Here is a 22653-nt window from a genome sequence, read left to right as displayed (position 1 = left end):
AGTCAGCAAAAAGCCACTTGGTGAGATTCATCATTATCATGTTCACTGCTCCATTCAGCTCTCCTTGAAACTGGAAAGCTTTTACTTACCCTTTATGAAGCTTTATGGATTCATCTGCAACAGTGCACTTTGGGGAAGTCCTGTCTGCCAACAGATTTTTTTCAGATGAATTCTTATCTCCTTGCCTGCACATGCCTGCCCTATTAATGGTGACATGATACCATTAAGAGATATGGAAACCACAGGCCTATCACATCCTTACACACAGGGAGAGCTGAACTCAGATTCCCCCAACCACAAGGCAGTTTGTGGTCTCCTGAAAAGCAATATAAGCAGCAAACAAAGGGTCTGAGCTCACTCAGAGCCATTGTTTAGGACTCAAGCACATCCCAAGGGCCCATAGCAGCAATGAAGGGGGGCTGGCTGCACACTCAGCTGGGTCAGACTCACAGCCCAGTGCCAAGAGCTCCTCTGTTCTACTCCTGCACAGCCTCTGACTCTCTGGGTGGCCCTGGGCCCCACTCCACAAACAATTCCCAGCACAGACTTTGCTCTGGGAAGCCCTCCTGACTCCAGCAGCACCAGCGGAAGCCACACATGGAGGGGACTTGAATTCTTAGAGCCCAACTACCTGACACCTCATCCTTGTGCTAAGCAAGGAAGGAGCAAGAGATTAGAGTAACTTACCTCAGCACTTTGTGGTGGGCAATTTTATCTGTCAGTCTTCAGTACAAGCTAAGGCCTTGTAACATGTATTTTGCTTCCCAAAAACACAAGAGAAACATGAAGCCAGGGATTTCATCCTTTCTACTTAGGATGACTCTGCAGCAGTCAATAAATCACACAAAAACTTGTAATGTTACCAAGTTCCTCCATTTAAAACATAATAAAAAAAACCCCAGGCTCATACCAGTACATCTTCCCTCTCTGACTCCCACTTAACCTGAAATTATTGTGTATTACTTTACCCCTTCATCAGCTTACACCAGGGGCTGATAAAGTCATCTGTTTTCAGTGGCTTGCTAAGGACCCACTAATGGAAATTCTTTGGTGATCTGGAAGGTATCTGTACCTGTCTCCTACCAAGCTCCTTGCTGCTAGAGGGATGGACAGCATCTGCTTTCAGTAATATACTACAGAAAAAGAAGGAAAAAAAATTATTTTTCAAGTCCTGAAGCTGCCTATTGACAGACCTAACAATTCAAATAAAGCCACCTACATATGTAGAAATTAGCAACCAGTAGTGAAAAGCTGAGTGGAAGTACCTCTTGTGAACATGACCCATGATTTTCAAAGGTTTATCGCTGTATTGAAGTCAATTAGCACTTATTCCAGGGAAGATACACAAATAGATGATAGTGTTTGCAAGAGCATGGCCTTCAGGACTCGTTTCCCAAAGAGCTCTGCAATGGTCTTACCAAAACCATTTTGGTCAATGATGGGTAATTCTGGAAAGTTCTACCATCTGCTATGGATAATGGCATCCTGCACACAGCTGGGCATGCACTGAAGAGACAGGGCCAGGCTCCTGCAGTCTGGCCCTCCAAGGGCCCCTCTGAGCAGCTGCACATCCACATCTGTCCAAAGCCCCCCATTTCCATACCTGGGCCTAACAACCCAGCAAAGACTCAGAGCCGGTGCTTTAGGAGTGTTTCACACCATGAGAGACACTGCACACGTGCAGAGCTCACACAGGGATGCACAGGAAACTGATGTGATGAAAAACAAACCACAGGAGGACAAGATTTACAAAATGTCCTAAAATGTGCATTTTATTTCATATCATTATACAATGTTTACATACAGGTATACTTTTAAGACTGCTCAAAGAAAGTGTGAAAAAAGTGAGGCAAATATCAGTTTAAAAATTCCTCCCCTACCCCAAATCCCCACAAATAAAATACATTTTAACACAATCTCTTCCAAATTAATGTTTTGTCCTGAATTTATTGAATCTTTCATTTCAACATGAAAAATACAATCGAATGAAAACTCAAGGTGAAATGCTGACCTACACTTCTGTATTGAGTTGCAAGAATACAATTTAAAACCTTCAGAGCCTTCACTTGTCTCCACTGCTTATATATCTTCCTTTTACTGAATTAGAAGGCACAGAAAGTCCAAATTCTCACAGACCAGTCAAGTTCTGATAAAAATAAATTACCGTGCTGGACAACTCCTGACTTGTTTGATATCAAACAAAAGACTTCAAGTAGAACCTTTTGTTCAAAATAGCACCATTTCCACCTGATCTCTCTTGAACACCAATCATTCTTATTGTGTAAAAACTGTAGTTGGCACTTGAGGTGGGACACTTTCTGCCACAGCCAGGATTCTTCAAAGACTAAGCCTACCAAATTGCTGAACTCTCTACAAAGTGTAGGTAACATTTTTGTTGGGAAATGGCACGTTGAAACCATAAAGTAATGTCATTTAACCCGCATATGGCTTGCCCATTTTGGTGTTTCCCTGACCCCTGCTCCATAATTTAGCAGATGTTCTTGTGACTGTGCTGAAACTAAAATAAAGACATGTTTATGGGGCTTCACGGCAAGCAGGTGTAAAAATAAACAAACAAATAGTGTGGTTGCCACTAAGAAGGTTTTCACATGTTGTTTAACTCCAGTAAAGTTTGATCCAGCATCTGATGCATATTAAGGTTTTCTTCTTTGGCATGCGCCACTTTCTCTGTTGTGGGATTAGAAAATTGAAACATGAATAGCAGTTCTTTGGAGGCACTGAACATGAATGCATGCAATCATCACTTCTCTCAGAGGGTTTAGAAAGTTAAGAAATGTGCATGCTCATAAATATCAATGTTTCCAGATAACACAACTAGAGAGAATTCCAAATTAATAAAACAAACAGCAAGTAATGCAAGTTTGGAACTGTTCACAGCTGCAGTTGTTAAGAAAATACACTGCCAACAGAGACACAATGCTCTGGAAACTCTCTGCTTATAGGTGAGATAAAAAAAGCAGGGTTTTTTTTTTCTTTTTTTTTTTTAAGTAGGCTATAAAGAAAATAAGTTCTTTGCAGATACACAATTAATAGTTTCATAGATTTCAAAAACACAAAGAACAAAAAAATTAAAATTATTATAGTTTTTGGTGAAGTGACCTTTAAGAAATTTATTTCTTTTAGAAAATAAATTAACTCAAGTTAGTAGCCTTATGTTGCATGCACACTTTTCTAGGACAATCACTTAACACACATAGTTAATGCAATAAATGAGCATAATGTTCTGGAGGTGCATCCCACCAGAATCCAGTAAGAGTAACTTCATACTAGGCAAGCATACCTTTAACTGATTGGGTATTGTCAGATGGAGCTCCCATTCTTTTTGTTTTAATGTCAAATACAAGCCAAATTCATAGTAAGGCAAAATTATCTTATCAAAGTCTCCAGACAAAACAGCTGTAGTATCCTTTAAGTTGGTTTTGAAATACAGAAATATGGATTCTAGTGAATATTTTACTCTCACTGTGGTAAAAATCTTAGGGCCAATTCATGTTGGATAAACTGAGTGCCTTTCTGCAACACAGGCTGTTATTTTTTAAATACTGTTAGTGAAATGCTGTAGCTCTTTACTTAAGTGGAAAGAAGCTACTGCACAGCAGAAAAGCTTAGTGCTCTTCCAAAAGAGGTGTGCAGACACAGAATGAAAAGCCTCATCCAGAAGAAGCATTTCCAGATTTTCCCAAGAGAATTTCTTTCATTAATTTACCACAGAATTAACAGAAAAAAAAATCAATTTCTAAGTTTCTTGCTTATTTCTACAATTACTGATTCATTCTTAAAGGAAATTTGGAAGAAGGTGGTTTCAAACAAGTTAACAATACAGTCCCACTAAAGTTTAATCCTCATTCAATGCCAGCTTTAGTTCATTAGTTAGGCGACTGTTTTGCTCAAGTTGCTGGTAGAGTTGGTCTGTACAGGCAGCAAGCAGGTTAGAAGGGAAAAAAAGAGGCAGAATGAAGACAGATTAGACAGAGAAAACAGTTAAATAAGAGTTACTAAAGAAACTGGTCACATGACAGACAGTTCAGTAACACAGAGAGAAACATTTTACCTCTGTTTCTACAACTCTAGGAATAGCTACTCCAAGGAACAGCTATTGTACCATAGCAAGAACTGGCTAAGAATCCTGCTGTGGGGAACAGCTGGGAGGCAAAACTGCAATAGAAATGGAAGAACTGCAGCTATACTCCTAGGAGTGCTGAGTCTTACTTTACTCTTCTGTACAGGGTGTGAATTTGTTTTGTGAGTGCCATTTTTCTTTGCAAACTATTTAAAGTGTAGTGGAAACTCATCTGCCAGTAGAGAGAAAGCAACTGCACCACAGCCAGCATAAGTAACAGCAGGAGAGGTGCCAGTAGGCAACTACCACCAGGTCTGGCTCAGCCCATACTCCTTTCCTAGGAAGTCTGATGGGCTGAAATGTTATTTCTGATAGGTAAATATTACTGTGGAATCCACACATTTTAATACCTTTAAGTTGCTGAGTTTTACTTTGTATGAAAACAGACTCACATTTGGTGAAAATGAAAAGGAAGGATGAACACTCTGCTCAAAAACAGCAAACAGAGAGGACAATTTGTGTTGGAACAGAACAGCCACAGCCACGTTGTGACAGCACATTAAGTGAGAGTTGCTCTGCAGAGTGAAAAAAATGTTCCACAATGGCTTTTCACTATCTTGTGCTCTCAAATTGTCCATGCTCTTCTCAATAACTGCACTCCTGACCTCTTGATCCCAGATTATTCCCCTACAGGAAATGACTGTTTCTGACTCTTTTCCACAGGAATCCCCTTTCCCTGCAGGCACTGGACACAGCCAAGGCAAAGCTGTGCAGTGAGCTGGTCTGCAGGACATGCTTACATGGTGAGCAACTCCTCCCAGCTTCCTCCCCAGCCCACACTCCCACAGGCAGCTCTGTAAAGCCAGGACATTTCACAGCTCTGATCCTGCAGATCCTCCAGTAACAAATGGATCTTGTCCCTCTCACCATGATAATGTCACATATATGTGGGAAAAAACAAAGCCTTAGAGTAACTAAAATTTCACTTTGTCTAGCAAAATGTATGTAGTTGTTATTCAAAAATGAATCATGTGAAATTACTCTTACTACCATCACAGAAATCTCCTCTCTGACTGAGGCAGAGATTTACATTCTCAACTTCCAAAACAAGTAAATCCCTCAGTAAGGCAGGGAAAGCACTTCCCAAGAGTACAGTGAGCCCTGGATTCCCCATGGGCCATGTGTCCATCTGCTCCAGAGGCAGAGGCTGGCTCTGCAGGAGCCCCAGCAGCCAAGCAGGGACTTCTGGCTCTGTGCAGAGTCAGAAAAGCTCAGCAGGGCCCAGGAAGAAGCCTCAGGCACAAAACCAGCCAGACATGGCAGGTCCAATGCCACAAGTGAGGGTGACAGGAGTGCTGAGCCACAGCAGAGCAGGGAACACAACAGCTCCCTGCAGTGAAGATCAGAGCAGCAGGAGCAGCCAGGAATTCTGCATGCAGCTTCCGGGGCTCTGCACTGCACTGCTCATTTCCAGTACTTGGTCAGCAATCTGTCATCCCTCAGTGCAGAGCTGATCATGTGTGACTGACACAAAAGGCAAAATGTTAATACTGATGGTTAAAATGACTATGTTAAAAATTGACAGGTTCCTACAATGCATTTTGCTTTTTTGTTTACTTTTCTTAAGAAACACCAGTATTGCAAGGAATTGAGGGGACAAAAAACTTTGCTAAAACAATGAACCAAAACACAATATAGTAAGAAGCTGGAGTTGCTGTAGCATATTTTACTCTGGCTCAGATGACAAGTTACAGTTGACCACAATCCCCTAACTCCTGCATTTGTGAAGCTATTAGCCTCAGTCATTTTACAAATGCTCATCCCATTATATTTGGTTAACTTTTATATATCCCATTCTATCTGGTTACCCTTCACACACAGCCATTTACTGTGTCAATTAAGGAGTGGTAAGTTACTGAACTTTATTACTTGAACTGCCTGTGATTGCTGATTTCTATCCTGTATTTGGGGTTCTGCCCCCAGCCAGCAACATTAGGATGTGTCAGAGGCAGAAAAGTGGGATATGCCAAAGTTATCCAAGGATGGCAGGCCAGGAAGGGCATGCATCCATCCCAAGCCTTATTGGGAAACCAAGTTTTGAGGAGGTGAGATAATCTAGTTTAGACTGCACTGTTGAATAATCTTGAAGCTGAACAAGAAAGAGACATTTACATTATTCTAAAAGTTAAAAACTAAAGTTCAGCTATGGTATAATGAATTTATTTAGCTTTGGTGACTTAGGAACTTTAGCAATATATAGAGTTACAGTATCACCAGAAATCAATCTGGTTTTTGCTTCCATGGGAACTGGAAAATAACTTCTTTCACTGTGATGTAAATAAAGTTAAAATAAGGCAATAAACTCCCTAGTTGCAAATAACAATACAAAAAGAGCACAAGATGTCAGTATTTAATGCTTCATCCTTAATCAGACAGTGACAAATCAGCTGAAACCTGAAATCCATGATGTTCCACTTTGCAGCAGAGTAATTTCATGAATATCATAATCACTAGAATTTTCCTACTCCAGCTTTGAAACATTTCTCATGAGTCTGCAATTCAAACTCACAAGTCTGAACTAAGCACAAGTGGAAAGCTACTGAAACCTCCCCAATGAACTTCCAATACTATCATGCCACTCAAGAAAAATATATTGTAAAAACCCCAGAATGTTAGCAAGCATCATCTTTGCTGAATAACTGAGCTGTGAAAGAGGGAAAATCTTTTTTGCAAGACATTTCAAGGATTATTTTTGGGTGAAAAAATAATTTAAAGTTTATGATGCTGCCTCTTTAAATCTGTTTCAAATATATTAGTTAATGAACAAAGACATTAAATAGAGATAAAAAAGCATTTAAATAGAGATAAGAAGTCTTCAGCATAAAGCTAGGAAAAGATTTCAGCTTTAAAGTGAAAAATCTGGTTACATCAAGGATGTAACTGCTCCCTCAGCCATGCTCCCACGACCAATGACCCCAAGGAAGTAGTGACCCTGCAAATTTTGTCCTAACAATAACAACTGGAAGAGTTCCTATTACATCTATTTGTCATTTTAGCTGCAGCAGAGTTTGAGAAAAACTAAGATAATAACTGGTCAGTTTTTCAGTTTTCACACACTGTACTTGCTGGCTTGGCATTGTCAACATTCAGGCAAAAGTGTTTTCAGCTAAAAAATGAAAACACCAAAAAAATGAAATCCCTAATGGCATAAAAGGGCAAATTTTATTAATAACTTAAATAGTTACTGAAATAAATAAAAGGCAAAGGAATAGCAAAAGGGATACAGCTGGGATATTTATTTTACATTGAGAAATGTAGTTTCTGTACAGCAGAGCACAAACAGAGCATGTTCTGAGACAGGTGATAGAGGAAGAGTCAACTAAGCTAGAAGACAGGACAATGAGCCCATGAAACATCCAAAGCTTGGAAAGATGTTTTATCCAACCCGATGAAGATGTCTTTGGAGAACTGAAGCAAAGAAAATTATCTGCATGAAAAGAAAAAGTGAGATAAGGCAGAAAATGAAAAAAGGTGCAGTAAAGACTTTCCAAAAAGCAGCAATGGCACAGCAGAGCCCAGCATGCTGAGATGACTATGCTAGAGAAACAGCACACCATGCTGGGACTGGAATGATACAGTCACGTCCTCATATACCAGTAGACTACAATTTTAAGTCTGCTTTCCACTTAGAAATATCCCAAATTGAAGAAATATTGTAATCTCTGTATAAAGAGGAGGAAAAAAGAAATCCATTTGCTTGATAAGCCACTAAGCAAAACCATATGTCGGGGAGGAATTCAAAAACAAAAGAATCAAAGCATACAAAGCAGGCAACATGAGACCTCTACTAAAATGTTGGTAGAGAGAGAAGAGGAAAGTAATGAACAGACATGGGGACAAAACCAACATGAAGAAAAAACCATTTAAAATCCGGGTGCAAACAAATACGTTTCAAGCTCTAAGACAAGCAAACCTTATGTCCTGTTGCAAGCATGCCTGGGTTCCCAAAAGGGAATGCTGGGACTAAACATTGCACCTCCTAAGCACTTGAGAGCCAGAGCCCTTCCCCTCTCCCATGTCAGCTGCAGTGCTCATGCACGGGAAGGTGGAGGTGGCACAGCTGACCTCTGTTCAGAGTCCATGGAACAAGAGTCACTTGGTGCAAACTCTGCACTGAGCACTCACACCTTACAGCTGTTGACTCTCCTACTTTCCTGCCACTCTTTCGTTTTCTCCTTATGACTAAAGTTGGTGTTACCACATTTTTGGTGTATGCAAATAAAATTACTACTGCTATCCAGAAAACACACAGAAGAAACCTACAATTCAATTGTTGCTTTTATGGGTTTAAATGACAAGGTATTTTCAATCCATTTTCACACATGGAATTCAGTGATAACAGCTGAAATTTTCAGAGCAGCTATGAAAATTTAGATAAAGACTTTCTACTGTCATTAACAGAGAATACAGCTAAATCTAAATTTCTCTGACATTTTTGCAGGAACTTTGTCAGAGCAAAAATTGTGGCAGCAGGCAAAGGAATACACTCTGAATGCAACACGTACCACAGCAATCTTCTTTGGTAAAACAAACATGATGTGCCTGGTAGATAATGTTTGAACAGAGGTGAACTGAAAGGATAAACACAGAGCTACAAACAAAGGGCAACCACCACAAGACACAAGGATTGCAGACACAGAATCAAAAAGTAACCACAAGCTTACAAAATCACCATGAGTATTTACCAGGCTTGGCACAACACTCACCCACACTTTGCCAGGGTAAAGCAATTGTTCATGGTATTTTGTACACCTATTCTCTCTAAAGGAAAGCATCTCCCACTACACAGGGAGCATCATTTCACAAGGGCGGCACTGCGCAATCAGTGAGGGCAGGGAAGCAGCAGCGGGCACAGGCTGGGAGGACATTTACATGGAAGTCATATCATTGAGAGCGTGGTCCAGCTCCTCACTGATGGCTTTGTACTTCAGTTTCTGAGCATAGAGCTCATCTGGTGTTCCCCCAGGAAAAGCAGAGGTGTGCAAGGAAATGGAGCAGGATCATGGGATGGAAGGTGAAGGTGGTGGCATGGGGATACCATCCAGAAGCCATAGGAAATGGGAAGAGTGCACAGAAAGAAGTGTTGTGACAGACAAAATGAAACAAAATTAGAGAAGAATAAAAGAAAGAAAATAGTGAACAGTTCTATGCAAGAAAATAGTGAACAGTTTTATGCAACAGGTTCATTAACTGCACTGCCAATGGGGCAACCTGTGATATACAGAAAACCAAGAAAAGAGAGTACAAAAGAAGCAAAAATCCATGTTTCACTGCCCTGGATTTTTGTTTTAATGCTTTTTTGTTTTAATCAAGATGGGACATAGGGAGAAAAGATCAAAAATGGGACTCAAGGAGGATGTTACCATTTTCTACCTTTTTTTTTTTCAAACCACTCTGGCTTGTGTGTTGTCAAACTCAGCTTCTTACAGCAATTTTTGTTCCTTCTAAACACTTATCTTTCTTCTCTGCTTCCTTCCTGAGTCAGGGATCATAAATTTTCAGCAGCTACTTAGGCATTTCATCACCTTCATGCAGAATCCAGGCTGCCACGCCATGCAATTTAGCTTCTTCAAATACTACACTTAGTGTAATGCCTCTAAATAGCAAACTCCACATAACTTCAAATTACAAAGTCCTACTGGATTGTTTTCTCCAGAGGCAGAAAGCACATTCTACTTCTCTGCTGCAATTCTGGCAGATTTATCAAAACCTTACAAACAAATCCTCTGAAGTTGAATAATCCTTCTGATTATGTATACAATCTATTAGCTTTACCAAAACCCAATAACTGGTCTAGGTCACAAAATGCCTGCCCCAACCCACACTTAACACAGTAAGAAATTAGGTTAGCTTGCTACATTCCTAACTATTGCAAACATAATGCAACTCTTCATCAGCTCTTCACTAAGATGATAATAACACTTGTCATCTGATCATTTACCCTGTAACATTTATATACTTCCAAATAGAAGAGTATAAAGCAAAAAAATGGAAGGAGTCTTGAGAACATAAGAGAAAAAGCAACAGGCAAGAGCAAAACACTGTTCACCTGCAGCATTTAAGATATCAATACATTTCATTCAGAAAAAATTCTGTCTACTCTTTAGGCAGACACATTTATATAAGCAGGACAAGTCAGCCCAGTAGAACTGGGTATTAAAAAAAACCCAACAAAAACCCTCACACAAGAGAAGAATAAGAGATCTGTATTTCCACAGTAAGTAGAAAAACAGCCCCACATACCTTCTAGGTCATCAATGCTCTTCTCCAGCTTGGTTACTGACCTCTCAGCAAACTCAGCACGGGTCTCAGCCTGCAGTCAGGACAAATACAGACTACTTTAGGAAACACACACAGTACTTGGGAGTAGAAAAGAAATAATTCAAGTGAGGAAAAAAGCACAGCGAGAAGAGGCAAATATAAACTAATTTCTAGGGGAGATATTTAACAGTAAACTGTTTCCAAAATGGTATGTTCATCCTTAAACCATCAAAGTAGTGTTTATACTAAAAGAATCAAAGGTGCATTGGAAGCTATGTGTCAAAGAACAGCTCTCATTTTACCTCCTTCAGTTTGTCAGTCAGAACTTTAATCTCCTCTTCATACTTGTCTTCTTTCTGTGAGTACTGTAATTAGAAAGAGGATCACTGGTATTAGATGGGTATTCTAAATATACCCAAAAAAACCCCACTTTGAAACTCTTGTAACAGATTATCTGTACCCAAGAAATTGTTATAGGTAAAACAAAATTAATTCCACTTGGAAGGCTGTGGCAGTATGGTTTATTACAAGAGTCAAACTTTCCTTGAGTTACATTCCAGTGCAATATGGTGGGAACTTGGAGAAGAAATTAGTACTGCAGTTTTAAAGAGGAATGTCTTCTGGAGAAATTAAATGTTAGTACACAATGTCATTCTGAGGGACATTCTATAATTAACACTTAATCTTGTCAGAATACTCAACAAAACATGTGGCCAAATAATACTGACCTATTTGGAATGACAAGATATGCTATGTTCCAGTAGGAGCCAAATAGGAATTGAGTAGTAAATCCAAATGCCTCTACTGACAAGAGCCCTGAAGAAATGCTGCAAAGTGATTGGCATACAAAGAAAACCCCATGGGCCAGATGACAGTGTAGGGGACACATTCTCACAGAAGTCTCTAGCCTACCTTCTCAGCCTGAGCCTCCAGCGACTTCAGGTTGTTGGTCACAGTTTTCAACTCCTCTTCAAGCTCAGCACATTTGCTGTTATTTCGGAGGTAAGGCAGGAAAGGGGAGGATGGAAGATTCAGTCAAGCAAAAGAAATAGGAGAAAATAGGGGGAAAAGATAGAGAAAAATGAAAACCATTACAGGGCAAAAGAATGGCCTCAAAAGCAGCTGATCCATCACAGACTGAAAGCAGCTCTTTGTGATGCCAAATACCAGTTCAAGTGCACATTAAGACAATGACCAGACAGAAATTTATCTACAGCTCTTGGCTTACACAGAAACATTTACAGAGCTTTTTACACGTGAGACAGTTCAGCTTCTTTTGGCTGCACAGGAGATCAGTTTTAAAGATAAAAATCAATAAACAAAAAAAGAGACCAAAGAAAACCACCAAAGCGAGATGCAAAGAGAGAGTAAAGAGCATAGCAAGGACTTATTTGTTACTACTGAGTGAGCTAACTGGCTATGGAAGCTGAAACACTTGGGTTGCAGTTAAACCTAAAAACTGTTTATTAGTATCAGTACCTTATCCTCTGCAGCCATTAATGCTTTCAAGGTTTGATCCATTATTCTTAACTGTTCTTCCAGCTGTCGGACTTGGCTGTTAGTGAACACATGAAATGCACAAAAGCCATTCACAAAATCAGTGTGCAGGTACAGCATGCAGTGACAAAACACGCGCACACACAGAGAACACATTTACTTTGGCACCGACCATTTCTCTCAACCATTACAGTAAATGAGCAAAACATAGCTTGGAGCTGAACACACAGTGTGCTGCCAACGTTTCATGCAGTTATAGTTCTCTTCTAGCACCTCACATACACCCCAGGGCAGTTGCACACTTACCTTTCTGATAGCTCAGCGCGCTCCTCAGCGCGCTCCAGGTCGCTCTCAATGATCACCAGCTTCCGAGCCACCTGCAAGGACAGGCAGGGCACAATCCATCAGGGATGTTAAGTTGCTGCACTGCACCTCACCTGCTCCTAGAACCTACAAAGCAGGAGGCCAGGCCTCTTCAATTCTTGGTCAACACATGAGCTTTGATTATGTGGTATCTTCATTATTCATTTGAGACTTAGTTATCTGACATTTTTCAAGACTTCTCTTTCATTCACCAGAAGGCAACTGAAAAATATTTCTCTCCCTAAGAGCTTAGGGAATACTCTCAAACATTTTAGTGAAAGATCTAAGCTCAGATCTCCTGTCACCTTGTCCCTTGAGGTATCTGAGTGCCTGATTTTCCTTCCATAGCTGTGGAGAGGGGTGTTTGTGATCTTTTGAACTTAAAAGGCAAAAGAGAAAAACAAAAATTCCAGGCCCAGCCTCATGGGCTTCAGAGAGAGATGACCTGCACTCAAGAACTGACCTCTTCATACTTGCGGTCAGCCTCTTCAGCAATGTGCTTGGCCTCTTTGAGCTGGATCTCCTGGATTTCCATCTTCTCTTCATCCTTCTGGGCCCTATTTTCAATGACCTTCATTCCTCTGAAAAACGTGAAAAACAGGAAATGCAAGGTTCAGGGTTTGCCAGTTTATCTCCAGCTCTACTCCTTGTGGTATGTGACTTTCAGACAGTGGTATTCAGGTGAGTGAAGCACATCAGACACATGAGTCCTCACACCATAGATTTAGTCCTGTGCACTTAGATCTCAGAAGTTCAAGGAACAAAACGTCTTAGGAAGAAAGAAAAAGTGTGATTTGTTTAGCTCTTACTGTAATTCAGCTGTAGAATTCTTTTTCATTTTAAACTGCAGGAAAAACTCCTCTTATAGAAAGGTTAACAAAGGGTGTTGCTTCTAAAAACCTAATAAGACTGAAAGCATCTGTGCTTTTACACTCATCAACAGCATGTAGAACCCTTGCAGAACTGAAAAGAACCATGTCTGTGGGCCAGACTCCCCTGGGTTTTGCCATGTCAGAGCCCTAGAAACTCCCTGTGCTCTCTAAAAGCAAAATTTAAATCCTTCATAACAAGAAACACTGTATGTTGCACACATCTGATATAAAATTACCTTAAATGTTTCAAAACACACTGGGAGTCTCTGGCAAATTTCTTTGGAACAGACTCCATTCTCCATCTTAGTAAGGTAGAAGTACACATGCAGAATGTGTGGGTTTCTTTCACAATAAAAGGTTCTATCACAGCCATAATGTACCATTGGAAGAAGACAGATCTTCCAAAGTCACGAAGCTGGAGTTCCTAACTTACACTACAGATTTCTGGAAATGTGTCTCTTTCCTTTGTTCACCTTCACATACCAATCTTGCCAACAGGAGAACCAAAGCCTCTTCCAGCACTTCACTACTCTCCAGATGAGATTTTCTACCCACAATGAAAGCAAGAGTCACCCAACAGCACAAGAGTAGCACAAGGAGTTGTCATCCAACCAGAGAAGCCTGGGCTGGGCCAAGCAGTTTTCCCAGGATGTGAATGATACATCAACTACCACACTTAAATCTCATCTTCACAGCTGGAAAAGAATCCAAGCCCAGATATTTTGGACATTTCTACAGACAAGCTGCAACTGAAGTCCATGTACACAAAGGAAGAGCAGATTACACATATTCAGAGACCTAGGAGTGGTTTAATTTATGTCCCTAACCCACACCCTGGCAATTATGATCTTTGTCATAAGGGTAACAATCCATTCAGGTGTGGCTCCACCAACCTTTCACTCTCATCTGCAGCCTTCTCAGCCTCCTCCAGCTTCTGCAGGGCAGTGGCCAAGCGCTCCTGAGCCCGATCCAACTCTTCCTCAACCAGCTGGATGCGTCTGTTCAGAGAAGCTACTTCACTCTCAGCCTAAGCACAGGAAGAAACAGAAATGAATTCATTGTAAGGCACACATCTTCCCTTGTACAAGGTTACCCCATTACCTGCTAGTGCCATTTAACAGCACTTTGTCATTTCTAACTTTGTCCACTAGAAAGTCCCATACACAGAGATGTGCATGACTGAATTGTGAAGTTATTGCTTAACAGAGGAAAAAAGTGATTAATGCTTGCTTTCAATGAAGCACATCAAGGACTGTACAATTTGTACTAGAAAGAACTGCACAGGAAGAATTATGCACCATTACCCAAATATTTTCTGTTATTGTATTTGCAGACATTAATTACAGACCATCCCTTTTTTAAATCAAACCAACACAAGCTAATTACTCAATTCTTCTGTTACCCCAATTCCTTTATTTATGACCTTTCACCGTATTTGGCAAGAATTGTCCCGACATTTCCTTGAGTCCTGTAGGAAGGGTTCAGTGCAAACATGTAAAAACACACCTGGATCAGCATTTGCAAGGAGACAGCTGCCACAGAGAGAGTTTGAGAACATTTAAAAAGTGCCCCAATACCCAGAGGTTTTGTTTACAGGCAAGCTGTGCAAGAGTTGACAAGAAAGGCACCAGCAAGGACCCTAGTACAGGCAGCAATTCCTTAAAACATCCTTTTTTTTTTCTCCCATAGTTCCATCCTCAATCTTCCCCTAAATTTGCCTTTCTTGAATTACCTGTTCACTTAACTTTCTGTACAACACTTGCAACTCATCTGCCTCTTATCACTACAAGCTATTTTATATTACAGCTCCAAACCTGCACTTGGCCTAAGCTGCAGAGTAAGTTCTAAAACATTCTTCTTATGGTAACCTCACCGTTAAACTTACTTTCTTTCAAAACTCTATTAAGCACAAAGTATATATAAAAAGGTAACTATTCTAAAAGGTTTATTACTTCAGAGAATAACACTTAATTAGTACTGAAAAGATATATGATATATATTTGCTATATATGAGGAAGTACACATCTGAATTTCCTATGATGTCTAGTTGAGGGGAAAACCAACCCTCTGGCAAAAGTGGATACCAAAAGTATCGGTTTGGTACTTTTTCTTCTCTAACCAGAGGTAGTTGGATAGAGTTGTCCATATCAAAGATTCTGCTGTTCATAACACAAAAAAGAACAACTTACAGACCTGACAAATAAAACAACCTTTGACATAAAAGTAACAATGTCCAGCTAGAATGACTGAAAGTAACACATGAACAGGGAAGCAATTATATCTTTGAACATTAATATGCATTGGCAGTGAACACAGAACCAGAAGGAGAAGAGACTTCATCCTTAGAAATCCACATTAATCCAAATATAAAATATTTAGCTATGTAATCAAGCAGAAATGTTCAAAATCTCTGGTTTTGGACTTCTGGCTTTAAAACAGTAAGAATTTGAACTTTCACATTTAAGAAAGAAAATGACCCTTCATAAAGGCTACCCTAGGGAAATTTGTAATGTTCAAGTTAATTATTATCATGTCAAGACTGCTCATCATGATAAGAGCATAAAATGTGCTTCAAAACACAGGGTGACTAAAGTTCAAGTTTTCACTTCCTGCTCCAGTAACTCACTAAGGATTTACCAATCAGCCTTATATGGCCCCAGTTACTCTTCTGCAGAGCAGGACTTCTCTCCTTATATGGCAAGGAAGGAAAAAACCCCAGTGACATTCGGGGCACTCCCACTGCTACCATGCAAACATAACCTATGTTTCTGCAGCAGCACTTACACACCACATATTTTTACAATGAGTGATGACATGGGTAAGTTACCACTGGGTGTTAATTATCACTATTATAAGGGAGATTCTGTTTTCCAGAAGGAGGAAGAAAAATGCATTTTGAAAAAGTGGTTACCAACAGCCCCTTGAGATGCATGTACTCAAACCAAGATTCTTCTTTAAGGGAATCTTAATCACAGCCTTGAAACTTTTAACAATCTGGTATAACAATCAAAAGCTGGAGGCTGTGCTATGTTTTGGCCACAGCTGTAGCTTTTTTGTTGTTTGCATATTTGTACCTTGCACAGGAAGAAGAAAACCCTCACCTAACAACCCTAGCTGGTCACAAGCCATACATGTAAGGCCTTACAGGGAAAGAGCAGATTCACACCTCAGCTCGCTTGCTGCAGAGCTCTCACAGCCTCCCTCCTCAGGCATGCAGAAATACAGCTGCAACAATAAAACCCCTCATCTGTAGCCAGCACTGCAGAAAAGCACACGTCTACATGTGCCTGGGAGTTCAGCTTTTTCAGCCTTTATTCACCCCAGCACCGACCCCTCCACACAAAAACCTAAATAGCATGTAAATGTACTCTGCAGACTTCCACATCATCCACATAAACCAACTCCAGGGAAGAGATAAACATTAACCTTTAGGGTCCTAAGCCTTACTGCAATGTAGCTGAACTCTCAAGGGAAGGCTTCATCAGGAGGCTGTAACCACTCCTCCAGCACTATTCCTTCTGCCACAAAAGTTAACAGCAAAACTTTCCTTTTCAATAGAAATTCCTTAATATGTTGGTCAGAATAATACACGTTACTGAAAGTAGAATTTTTGTGTCCTTTACTCCACAAAGCTTAGAAAACAAGCACAAGTTTTTTATAAACAGAAACCCTTATGAAATGACTTATGGCTCTGCTGAAAAAGCCAGATATGCCAAGTGATCTGCAAGAATGCAATAGTTACACAAGCATAAGTGGCCATATTTTGCTCCAGAAGGAAGATCACCTGCAAGTAATCAGGAGGCTCTTCTTCTGAACTTACTGCCCAGAATGTGTAGAAAGGCCCATATTATAAGGAAATCAAATTATCACTTTTTTTTCTACTGTAATAAACTACACAAGAGCTTTGCTCTTTTGCTTTGTTTTTATGCAACCACTGAAGACACTAAAACTGCCTCTAAGAACACTGTACATTTTACAGCAGGAAACATTCAGCTACAGCTGCTGGAACTCCCAAAGGTCAGTGATAAGACAAAGAACAGCCCTATCAGGTTTCTTTTATTGTGATTGCCACCCATAATTACATCTCTCTGCTATGTAAGCCTGTGCTGCTCACACCTGATCCTGCCTCTGTCTAAAACCAAGCCTACTGTTCCTTTCCCCTCCTGGCGAGCAGCTTTGATGAACAGCACACACTGCAGATGTTCAGTGACTGGGGCTGTGCCCTGGCATTGTTGGGGTGCTGTCAGGTACCATGGGCCATCGCAGGTGCACTCCTGCGTACCTCCCAACAGTCGCCAGGCTGACGTCTCTCACAAATGAACTCTTCCGGATGGGATACGAGAACTAGGACTTGTGGGGAGAAACACCCCATAAAACCTTGCCCATAGCCTAATACAAAACAAGTAACCTCAAGCATCTCGCCTAAGTCCGAGCTCACTCCAGATCGGGGTTTTGCTGTTGCCCAGCACACCCAGCGCTGTCTCCGGGCGCGCTCACCTGGGCCCGGCCCACGCAGCGCTCGGGTTACCGAGCCGGGGAAGGCAGCGCCGCGGGCCGGCCCCGCCGCCAGCCCGGCAGGTAACAGCCACCAGCCCGGCAGGTAACAGCCGCCCTGTCGGGCACGGCGGCCAAGGAAGCGGCCTCCCGTCCCCCGGCCGGGGAGGCAGGCGGGGCAGCCGCGCCCCGGGACCCGCACCACGAAGCCCCGGGCCCAAGCCGGGCCGAGGGGCGGCCCTACCTCCTCCCGCAACGCCCGCTCCTGGTCCACCTCCCGCTGCAGCCGTCCCGCCCGCTCCTCGGCGGCGTCCGCCTGCTCCTGCAGGCTGCGGATCTTCCTGCGCACGGCCTCGAGCGAGCTCATCGCCGCCATGCCCGCACCTCGCCCAGCCCGCGCCACCTCCCTCCGCCCGCCGCAGCCCCGGAAGTCCCCCCGCGCCGCAGCGCTCCGGGGCGGGGCTGCGGCACCGGGCTGGGACCGGGGCGGGGACGGAGGACGGTCCAGCCGTCCTAGGGATGGGCCGGTCCTGAACCGGGATGGGCCGGTCGTGGTAGGGAATGGGCCGGGCCTGGCCCGATCCCACAGGGTTGGGGGTGATCGTGGCCGGGGATGGGCCGGTCCTCAACCGGGATGGGCCGGTCCTGCCCCGTGGATGTGCCGGGGCAGCAGCGCCGCCTGGCGGCACAGCACGAGAGCTGCCCCGGAGCGGAGCGGAGCCACCTTTCCCCCCGCACACCGCCCCCATATGAGCGGTGTCATCAAACGCCATCGAGGGACGGGCTGCTGCACCCGGCCTGGCTCCTGAGACACGGGCAGGGCACAGGGGGCTGCAGCTGCCCCCTCTCAGGTGGGGTGGGTCCCGGGATGTGCCTGGCTTTTGGGACATGAGTCATACCGGACAGGTAAGATTTTCTCGTCCCAGTGAAAGGTGAGTCCATCCCTGCGAGCCGACACTCCCTCCCCTGCCTCTGCCCTTTTCCTAAGGCTTGGAACTATCCAAACTAATAGGGTAAATACTGGGTCAACTGCAATGCCCCAAATATACTCTTCATTGCCAAAAAAAGAAATATATCCTAAACTGTCAGACATATTCCATGCATACAAATAAATAAGACATTTACCTCAATGAAAACAAGCCAGACACTCTCCCACCCTCCACCTCAGGGAAGACTGCAAATAAAATTGCCCTCAGCTAGCTTCCAAACACTGCTTTCCAGCAAGGGCAGGTGGCACGGGGATCAGTTAGGAAGATCCTTAGTTTCAGAAAGGGAATCTAGTAGCATTTCTCCAGTCTTCATCCAAGGCAAGCTATTTCCAAATAGTCTGCATACTTTTCCATATAAGGAATATCTCCCTTGGATCTATATGCGGTTCCTTTGAACAAGCTAAATAAATGTCCTGCTAGGAAGCTGCCTCTCCTATGGCCGCCTGCACAGAGCAGACATCTGATCCACATTATACACGGATCCCTCTCCCCTGTTTCTTTGAACACTTCTGTTTGTTAAGTTCTTGGGTTCTCTTTCAAAGCTCTATAACTTAGTTGCCATACTGAAGCTAAGCCTTTTCTTTCTTTATGCCTTTTAGAAGTAAAATAATATAAAAACATGTTGTCTTCTATGTGGAGTTAGTAACGTTTCCATTTCTGAAAGTATCCTTCCTCCCCTGAAATACTTTGCTTGCTTCATTTGAAACTCCTTTTCATTTTGGCTTTGAAGTTGACTTTTAAAGCTGAGCTATAGGAAAAGGAGGGTGACTGCTTTGGAAATACTGTAGTTTCATCCAATCTTGTAATTCAGACCTGAGATTTACTCAAGGAGAATTGAATTGTCCAACAGCAGCAATAGAGACCAAGACCTTAACTACACAGACTCTTATGGTTCCATGCATGCGATCCACTAAATGCACGTCAGGAACAGACAGGTGGGAGGGATGAGGGCCTGGGAGAGGCACAAGCTCTTGCCTTATTACCATATAAAGTGCTGAGCTATATATATCTCCCAGCTTGCTCCCAAGATCCCTGTCCTCTGAACTGCAAAACTAGCAAGTATCATCTTCCGGACAATCTCCTGTCACACAAGACTGAACTTTTCTTTGACAAGTGAAGCAGTTCCACTGATTTCCAAGGGAAAAAAAACCCAAAAAACCAGGAGAGAACCTTTTATCTCAGGGACTAGTGAGTCAAACCAGTATCTACCAGCAGTTCTAACACATGCATACCTAGGAACAGCTCTCCTGAAATCAGAACTAGAAGCCCTTGCTCTTCTGGATCTCCCTCTCCTGCACCTACTCACTGTTAACTCTCTGCTTCTATTTCACTATCAAGACAGTGTTGTTCCACCCTGAGTTGTTTTACCCATCACCTGAATAGATAAGTCACCATTTCACATCTAGAGCGGCAAGTACACATAAAAAGCACACGTCAAGTGAGCAGAAACCCAATCAGATGCCTCTGATAGTGTGCAAACCTCATGCAGGGAGGCAGTGCTGTGTTTCCCACCTCCCTGTCCAGGAGGTGCCTGGACCCTGCCTTCAGCAAAGCTTTGCAGTGCTGCTGAGTAGGAGTCCAGGCTGTCCTGAGCAGAGGGAGTTTGTGGTTTCTTTGTTGGGTTTGTGGTGAAAGGGATGGGGTAACTTACATCTGTGGCCTTTTTGTCAGCCAGTTCCAACTTTTCCTGTGCATCTTTAAGGGACTCGGAGTATTTGTCCAGCTCATCCTCAGTGGCCTTCAGCTTCTTTTGCAGAGCCACCAGCTCGTCCTCCAGCTGTGATATGGGTGGAAAGTGGTGGAGAGGGGAGGGCGGGCGGGAAAAGGTGCAGCAGGCAGCGTGATCGTGCAAACGGAGAGGTGCGAGTGCAGAAGAGACAGAAAAGGACAGACAGACAGAGAGAGAAAGAAGGAGAGACAGTTAGATCCTCTTTGCTTGCAGCAAGGGCACGATACCTTGGCAGCATTCTCCTCTGCCGAGAGGAGGCTGTCCTCAGACTTGTGTAGTTCTTCCAGCACTTGGTCCCTTGTATCCTCCGTCCCACGCAATTGCTTTTCCAATTGCACAATGTCATTCTCTAACTAGGTGCACAAGAGGAAATATAACGCACAAATATGTTTCTCCCTTGGCTTAGAAAACGGAAACTAATTCATAAAATCACTCTTCCTTTCTCCCTCCTCCTTCAGGATCTCCCAGAAACGTGCAATCAATGCATCCCCCTCCCTGAATCGAGAAGCCCCAGGTGTAAAGGAGGGGGCTTGGAGAAGGACAAAAAAGTGGGGCATGCGTCCGGAGAGGGGCGGGAGGGCAGCTCGAATCGGACACATCAGCTGAGTGATGCTGGAGTGGGCGAACACAGCTTTCACTGTCCTTTGCCAAACCGCCGCACATCTGCCCAGTGCTAACCAGGCGTTCTGGGCAGCCTCTCTAAGCCGTCCTTCCCCCTGTGACAAAGGCACAGAGGCCACGCAGCCATCCCAGGGCCCTGCTCCCCAGCTGGAACGGTGGGGAAGGGGGAAGAACCTCCTGCCGCGCCCCCGGGAACCTCCAGCCGGCGGCTGCCAGGCTGAAGCTCTGCCTTAGGGAAAGTTCAACCAGTTCTGCAGGGGCGCGGGGGTGGAATATAACAAAGTACGGTGAGGGGGGAAGAAGAGGGGTGGAGGTAAAAAAAAGAGAATAGTCTGGAAAGATTTGCGCCCCGGCGCTCGCTGCGCCCGGGCCCTCGGTGCAGACCTGCTTGCTTCTCTCCTCCGCTGCCTTCTTGTCCGCTTCGGCTTGCTCGGCTCTGTCCAAGGCGTTCTCCTTGTCCAGCTTCAGCATCTGCATCTTCTTCTTGATGGCATCCATGGTGGCGGTGGGCTAGGGCGCGTCCCCGCGCGAACTCCTTCCGAAAGAAAAACTTGAAAAGTTGCGGGAGAGCCCCGAGTCCGGACGCAGGCCCCGGGGGAGCGGAGCGGAGCTGCCGGGCGGGGTTGATCCGTGCGGGACGGGGCGCCGGCCGAATGCAAGCGGCGGGCAGCGAGCGCCTCACAGATATGTACTTTCCCAGGGGGCTGACTGCATTCCTCAAGACATCCAATACTTTTTTGGAAAGGGCTTTTTTTTCTTCCCTCCCTCCCTCCTCCTTTCGTCCCTACCCCTTTCCCTCTCTCACTGCCCCCCGGGTTTTTTTGGGAGGCACAGCTTTCCCATTCGCTGCCGCCTGCCATTTGACCGCAGATATGACTATATATGGGATGCGATGGGCGAGGTAAGGCGGGGGAGCAATTTGTTCCCATTTCCAAATAGGCAGGACGGGACATTTCGCTGCTACTCCTGGGAGAAAAAAAAAAAAAAAAAGAAAAAAAAAACCGAAGGCAGCTCGGCGGGGAGCGGAGGAGACGGGCGCGAAGGCTGCTCGCAGCGGGCAGCCTGTGTGGGTGACACCGGCCCCGTGCTGGAGCCGTCCCCGCCCGTGGAAATCAATCGGTTCCACAGCAGGAGGGTGGCGGAGCCGATCGCATCAGGCGGCAGGGGAAGGCGGGGCAGCGGGGCACGGGGGCTGCAGGACGGGCACTAAGGGGTTAATCGCATGCACGTACGGAATGAATGCGTTCCGAGACCTTCCCCCGGCAGCCGGAGCAGGAGAGGAGGAGGGGGCACCTCTGCTCAACAGCCAGGCTGCTGCTGATGCGGGCAGCGCCGGGCACGAATCGCAGACTCTGCGGAGAGACCCGGGCAGGGCTGGCCTTCCGCCGGGACCCACAGCCAGGGGAAGGGGCTGAGGTGCGACCCCGAGCCCCGGAGCAGTGCCGGGGCAGGCAGAGGTGCCAGCGGCTGGCAGAGGTTCCGAAGTGCACCGCTCTCTGTGCAGTACCTGGCCGGGGCTCCTGGCCCTGCAGAGAGACGCGCCTCGGTGCTGCACACGCAAGGAGTGAACAAAAAAAGCGAACGGGAGCTACTGAGACCCTCAACGGGAACACTGGTGGGGCCAGGACCTGCCAGGGGTATCCAGAGCTCCGAGGGAACGAGCCCAGGAAAAGCTGGGCCAGGGAA

At 44.2% G+C, this 22653-nt stretch overlaps 1 protein-coding gene across 5 annotated transcripts; it reads right to left on the bottom strand.

Annotated features, from left to right (window-relative positions):
- Positions 1–1745: 1745 nt before the first annotated feature.
- Positions 1746–21631, bottom strand: TPM1 (tropomyosin 1). 5 transcript variants are annotated; one of them, XR_004980868.2, is made up of 10 exons: positions 21352–21630; positions 20269–20394; positions 14028–14161; positions 12726–12843; positions 12206–12276; positions 11315–11390; positions 10705–10767; positions 10385–10454; positions 8848–9092; positions 7285–7568 (listed from the first exon to the last, which is right to left on the bottom strand). XR_004980868.2 is itself a non-coding variant. In XM_036389310.2 (10 exons), exons 1-10 carry the CDS (start codon positions 21463–21465, stop codon positions 7565–7567), a joined length of 855 nt encoding a protein of 284 aa, XP_036245203.1. In that variant the 5' UTR covers positions 21466–21630; the 3' UTR covers positions 7285–7564. The 5 variants fall into 5 exon arrangements, 4 of the variants coding, with proteins under 4 accessions (XP_036245204.1, XP_036245206.1, XP_036245203.1 ...); XM_036389310.2 differs by having other exon boundaries at positions 9014–9092; XM_036389311.2 differs by lacking the exons at positions 7285–7568; positions 8848–9092 and adding an exon at positions 1746–2688 and having other exon boundaries at positions 21352–21631.
- Between the last annotated feature and the right edge of the window lie 1022 nt (positions 21632–22653).

Source organism: Molothrus ater, chromosome 13 (genome assembly GCF_012460135.2).
Source record: "Molothrus ater isolate BHLD 08-10-18 breed brown headed cowbird chromosome 13, BPBGC_Mater_1.1, whole genome shotgun sequence".
Taxonomy (NCBI): domain Eukaryota; kingdom Metazoa; phylum Chordata; class Aves; order Passeriformes; family Icteridae; genus Molothrus; species Molothrus ater.
The sequence above is the reverse complement of the archived record's forward strand: the minus strand, read 5'-3'. Positions and strand labels throughout refer to the sequence as shown.

What these genes read in the sequence shown, in the direction of transcription:
- TPM1 (XM_036389314.2), bottom strand. Translation starts at nt 21,465, where the DNA reads ATGGATGCCATCAAGAAGAAGATGCAGATGCTGAAGCTGGACAAGGAG. An exon ending in GCTGCAGATGAGAGTGAAAG is followed by an intron (nt 12,844 to 14,027) that starts GTTGGTGGAGCC and finishes CACGTTTTTCAG; the next exon opens with AGGAATGAAGGTCATTGAAA. An exon ending in GAGCATTGATGACCTAGAAG is followed by an intron (nt 7,569 to 10,384) that starts GTATGTGGGGCT and finishes CTTTTCATGCAG; the next exon opens with ATAATTTTCTTTGCTTCAGT.